This window comes from Malania oleifera, chromosome 3 (assembly GCF_029873635.1).
Source record: "Malania oleifera isolate guangnan ecotype guangnan chromosome 3, ASM2987363v1, whole genome shotgun sequence".
Classification (NCBI taxonomy): Eukaryota; Viridiplantae; Streptophyta; class Magnoliopsida; order Santalales; family Ximeniaceae; genus Malania; species Malania oleifera.
Window position 1 is genome coordinate 41860332 of NC_080419.1, and position 6000 is coordinate 41866331.

At 35.5% G+C, this 6000-nt stretch overlaps 1 protein-coding gene across 2 annotated transcripts in view; it reads right to left on the bottom strand.

Moving 5' to 3' along the window:
- LOC131151642 (protein BLISTER) overlaps positions 1-5739 on the bottom strand; it is a 72348-nt gene extending 66609 nt beyond the window's left edge. The window contains exons 1-2 of one of the 2 annotated variants that reach the window (XM_058102923.1): positions 5565-5739; positions 5236-5426 (exon numbers count right to left, since the gene is read on the bottom strand). In XM_058102923.1, coding sequence (XP_057958906.1) covers positions 5236-5304 — 69 coding nt within the window. In that variant the 5' untranslated portion in view covers positions 5305-5426; positions 5565-5739. Of the gene's footprint in view, positions 1-5235 lie in introns of both variants that reach the window. The other variant, XM_058102921.1, reaches the window with a different exon arrangement.
- Between the last annotated feature and the right edge of the window lie 261 nt (positions 5740-6000).

A 6000-nucleotide genomic window follows, 5' to 3' on the forward strand; every position in this document is an offset into this window, starting at 1 on the left:
TTTCATACTTTTACACTGTGGCAATGTCAAAATGATGTTCCTTTTTTTTCTAATTTCTTTTTGGATGTCCTCATCCCACCACCAATTCTATTTACTAGCCATGCATCTTTCTCTAGATTCACCTCATAGCTCTTTTGCTATTTGAGTCTACGTAATCTTTTATCATTAATCCACCTTCCTTTACCATTTTATCTTAAAACTTTATTATATTCTCGCTTGTTAGGCTCCATTCTCTTACATGGATCAATATTACCCTTTTTCTTCCATTCTCTAATGCATATATCTAACACTAACACTCTATGTTGCATGGTTAAAATTTTGTTTAGAATAACTTCATAATCCTTGCACGATAAACAATCTACACTCCTAATTAACGAAGATATATATTTGGCTTGGATTTTGTCCTATTCCACTCTCAAAGGTTATTAAGTGTTCTCTCTAGTAAAGCACGTATTCATTATTATAAGACCAAACAGTAGCAAAATCATATTGCTAGAATCATTTTTTGTCTCCACATCCATGTCCTACATCCTTTCATAACCTCATAGTATTTTCCCTATGACCATTTGAATCTGCTTCCTATAAAATTTTTCTCATCCCCCAATTTCCTCTAATAATATTGTCCTTATTTTTACAAAATTTACTTTACAATTTTACCAAGCCTACTAGAAAAAAAGCATTATCAACTATTATCTATTGTATTAAGACCATCTTAATTTCATTGTTCTATACATATTTTTTCAAATACTAATTTTAGCTCACTGACTACAATAATGTCTACCCCATTCTTACATTTTCTTTTTAAATCCTAGCTTTTCAATTTCATTAGATTTTTTCCTAACCCACTTACATTCTTTAAGGAAAATTTGGGCGACTTTAGGCGTGGAAAATATTCTGTTTTCCATTTTTTAGTATTCCAAAGATTTATAAAAATTTTAACTTATTTTTCAGTTTTTCAAGATTCATATTGAAAAGGTAGAAAGCAAAAATTTTGTTGAACTGTGCAAAATAATTTTTTTATTTTATTTCTAGATTTACAAATAATTACAAAAAAAGAAACTTGTTTTTCTATTTTCCAAAAGCTAAATAAGATAACATTTGGATCATGGACTTCGGGACTTGAATTTGGATTTTTGTGGATTTAGAAGAAACTCTCTTACATAATCCACACAAGTTGAAGTCCAAGATCCAAATTTCATGCTCTCATACACAAAATAAGAGTTAAAAATCTAGAAAAGAATAAAAAAGATGTTTTCCAACTTTTCTATGTAAATTTGAAAAATTGGAAAACAAAGTAGCATTTTGTAATTATTTGAAAAATTAGAAATGGAAAATCGAACTATTTCCACAAGCAAATAGAGTCAAAATTGTTTATTGTTGTTCACTTTTTCATACCAATATTGTAAAAATGAAAAATAGCTAATTTTTTAGTAATTTTTTTGAAAACTAAAATGGAAAACAAAAACTGTTTTCCCCCACTAAACAGGCCCTTATGTTTCCTTCTACTCATTATGCCATCCATCTCAATGCTTTTACATAAGGTTCCTCTGCTCTAAGTTGCTAACGAACGCTAATCTCCTATACTAGCTTTTTTACCCACTAATGTCAAGTGTGGTGTAAGAACCTTTGCACCACATAGTGTGTCAGTACAAGGCCTTTTTTACCCACTAATGTCAAGAGAGGTGTATGAACCTTTGCATGACATCATGCAAACACACAGTGCCTCAATTCAAGGCATCAACCTAGCCCACCCTTGCCTATTAGACGCTATGTCCAAGTAGAGAAAGCACAATAAGTCACTTGTAGTGGAGGCCCCAAAAAATACTTGTAACAATCCATATCATAGAAATCTAACAAGTTTTTGACAATCAGTTGTCAGCTACGAAATTATAATGCTTGTCCTTAGTTGTGTGTGGAGAGAATTAAGTCACACAATGTGACACAGGAGGAGTTGTAAAGCTAAGAGAAGCAATTGACCAAGTTGTTAAAGAAGCAACTAACCAAAATTACTAAAAGAAGCAATTGACTAAAATTTTTGAATCTATGGAACAAAAAAAGGAAAAATAGTTTTTTATAGAAAAAGAATATAAACAGAAAAACAAAAGCAATAAACAAAGTGAAATTTTAAAAAAGAAAAGAGAAAAAAACAAATAAATAACGAAATTTAACCAAGAAAACCCCTCTTTAATCCCTTCCCCATCATAATACCAAACATTTCAAATTAATTCCCTTTGAACCTTCTTCGCCTTAGATTTATCACCATCAAACCAAACTTCATTTCCTCCACAATCAAAAAAATTAAGGCCTAAATTATCTAATAAAAAATTCGAGCTTGAAGGTCCTTCCAGAAATCTCTTGACTTGGGTGGGGCAATATCCCATCACTAACCTTTTTCTCTTTAACCAAAATATCATCCTCAAAAATACTCATTCCATCCAAACCTTCGGGTGAAGAAGAGTTAGAAGAATAAACTTGCTAATCCCAAATTTCATCCAAAAGTAAACCTTTTTCACATTCAAAAATATTTTTGCCTGCACTATCATCCTCCTAGACATCCCCCCACCTCTTTTTATCCTTGCAAGTGTTAGCCCTCAACCAATTGACTCCTCAACTATACTTAAAACACCTTCTAAATCTCCCTTAAGATTTTTATTTTTTATTTTTCTCATCAAATGAGTCTCGATTCTCTTCAAATTTGTTTCCTAACTTCAAAACCCACTTGCACTTCCTAAGAGTGAGCACAAACCTCAATTTTTTAGAATTTACTCCCTTTTCAGCTTTATTTCCCTCCAAGCCAGCAATAAAACCCTCAATTTCATCGTCACAAGAATTGGATTTTTACAGGAGACTCCCCCTATTTCATCCCCGAGAATCCACCCAGTAAAATCCACTCACTGCAAAAGAGAAAATCTCCCTCTAAAATACTAGTTGAACTTTTACAACCAAGCCTTTCTAATTCAATCTCTCTCTCTTCTGTTTACGGAGCAACTACTTCTCTCCTCTTGGCCACCATGGATTTGGTGTGCAGGCGAGTGCAGAACTATGACGATAGAATCTTAATTTTCCTCCGATAGTTGATGGAGTCTTGCAACCTCACAAGATTTTAGAGAATGACTCTGGGCTTCATTCAAATTGAGAACCTATCACTCAATTGAGATATTTAGGCCAAAAGGATAGACTTTTGGGCTTAACTTATTGGTCCACTTAATAATTTAAAAAAGCCTCCATGGCTCTCTAAATCACAAGCCAAGTCTACAATAATCATCAAAGACCGCACTCAACCCACCCAACCTCCATCATTCCTTCTTCCAAAAAGGAAGCCCTCGCTGCCTCTAGAACAATACCTCAACTGGAATCCTTGCCCTTAGCAACTTTGATTGATCATGAATCACTTCATGTAAAGAGGGTGACGGAATTCCCCTTGCATCTTCCTCCAATAGCGGCCACAAACTTGCTTAGAACTTGCTAAAAATCCAGTCTCCCAACACACCCTCACACTCATCAACAACATCAATTCTTCCTGAAATCACCAAACTCCAAGAGCGATCATCACTAATATTTTTGCTACCTTCAACTGAATGCCAAGAAGAGAAGATCTCACCATAGCACTAAATTTTCCCCCAAATCGAAGCACCCATCACCTTTGGGTCCTTAAGGGATAGAGGTTACCTCTTACCTGTCCTTCTATGCCCTAATTCCAAAAACTTTCTTGCTCTCCTCGCATAATCGCCATCCAAGAGTTTACATAACCCACCCGAAAGCTTCAACAATCCTTACCCAACCTTCCAATAGCTAATGAAAAGCCATGCAAAAACAGGTTGCAACAAATGATGAAAGTCTTGCAAACTGACTTTGTTGTCAATTTTATCAAAGAAAAAACAAAGCTATAACCTTCCCCACTTTATCCAATTTCAAAACGAACCCCTACCATCAAGAACTAATGGCGCCATAGTGAATGGGGAAAAGTAAAGAAAGCTTGGCGAGAGAGAGAAAGAGAAACTCATTGTGAGAGTTGTCTTCATTTTTCAAAAAAAAAAAAAAACAAAAGAAGAAGAAGAAGAGAAAAAACTGTTTAAAAGAACCACTTAGAAAAAAATTCTACACAATGCAGTTGATTAAAAATTCTAAATCCATGAAAAAAGAGAAATAGCTAACTACAAATAAATCTATAAATCTAAATCATCTGTTAAAATCACCTCAAATAACATGCAAACACGGTTTCATCAGCCCAACAAGCAAGTACTATTTTAGTTCCAAAGGAAAATTGAATTAAAGCAAACAAGTATTGGTTCAATCTCAAAGGAAAACATAGTTTTAGTTAAGCAGTCATAAATCAAGAGGAAAATTGAGAAACATTCCTATGGCACCCAAAATGATGAACACATGATGAAAAAGGAAGGTATAACTCAATTCGTAGCCATGTTTTCAATGAGATGTTTCAATGGAATGATTAGGAGGACTTCCAAGGATGCGAGGAAAGCTTTAAAGTATCACATTGTCATCATCTTGGCATCGCCTAAGTGAAACAAGCCCAAGAAAAGGCAGTTACAATATCTTACAACTGCTAATAACATTATCATCAAATGAAATCAATGGCACCTCTGTTTCTCGTCGTTTATGGGGGCAACACTCAGGTACTGAAAGAGCTTTCTCCTCTTCTTCTGTCTCAATATTCCTGCAACAATACCATGCACTGACAGCCACACCCCAACAAAAACTATCCCCCAACAAGTGGAATCGGGCTAGCTTTTTATCTCTCTTTTCTGAGAGGGGGGAGAAGCAAGGGAGGGAACATGTTGCAGGCAACAGACACAAGGCCACTGGAAAATGCAACATCATATCAAACCATCAGCGCATCAGCCCTTACATATTCACTAAGAATCTAGCAACCTCCACAACCACCTCAACTGTTATCATCCCCACTAGGCTTGCCGATGACCGCCTGGACCAGCTTTTCTCATGACCTGGTAACACCGACCCTGCTCATTATCACCCTCACCCATGAACCTTCAACCCACTGTCCGATTCCAACAACGTAAAGAGCCAAAACAAACCATTCGCATATCATTTGTTAAATCACAAATTTTTTTACAAATCAAGTTAAAGAAATGAAAATTCAGCAGATAGATCAAAAAATACTGATCAAGGACCCAATATTTTGCCTGCTCGTTTCAGCATACACAGATTAATTCAAAATTGAACGTATCATAATTCAAATTTGAACATAAAACATACCCGGCGCTTCCCAGCTTCCAGATGTTCCTGTTTCCGCGATGAGTTTGGCAACACCTGAGCCGACGCCATAAAAATTCACAATGGAAGTCTCAAACTTCCTCAAATTCAAGCACAATTCTCCTCCTCGTAATAAATTCCCCCCAAAAAATGTACCAAATAAGCGCGAATAAACCAGCAACACCCCCACAATCCTATCAAATAATCACAAAAGCCATAAAATGAAAATAAAAAAGTAAAAACTTATTGGATCAATAAATTTAAAGAGTAGGAATTTGAAATATGAATTTCTGGGCGGAGAATGATCAGCAGTCGTGCGTAACGGCTAGAACCTTCAAAATTTTGAAAAGGCGTGAACGCAACGGAGAAACCCTAATTTGGAGACAAGAGCGCCCGATCTAATCGGAGTGAAAGGGGAGCTGGTGAGGTTTTGTTCCAACAGATCTCCGACCCTCTCCCCTCTCCCCCCCCTCTCTCGCTCTCTCTCCTTCTCTCCATTCTGGCGTTACGCAATTTTAGGAAAAATATACAGTGAAACCCTTGAATGTACCATAATTATAAATGTGCCTCTAAACTTTCAAATATAGAACTTTAAACCCTGACCCAGCGGCACCGGCCACCGCATAAAGAGAAAGAACAAAAAACTATCACTCTCAAAAATCAAAGATTAAAAAGTTGATAATAATGGTGTATTTCCAATAGGGTGAATTAAAAATTTAAATTTTTTAAATTAAATCAGATAAAATTCATATTCACTATTACACAAAT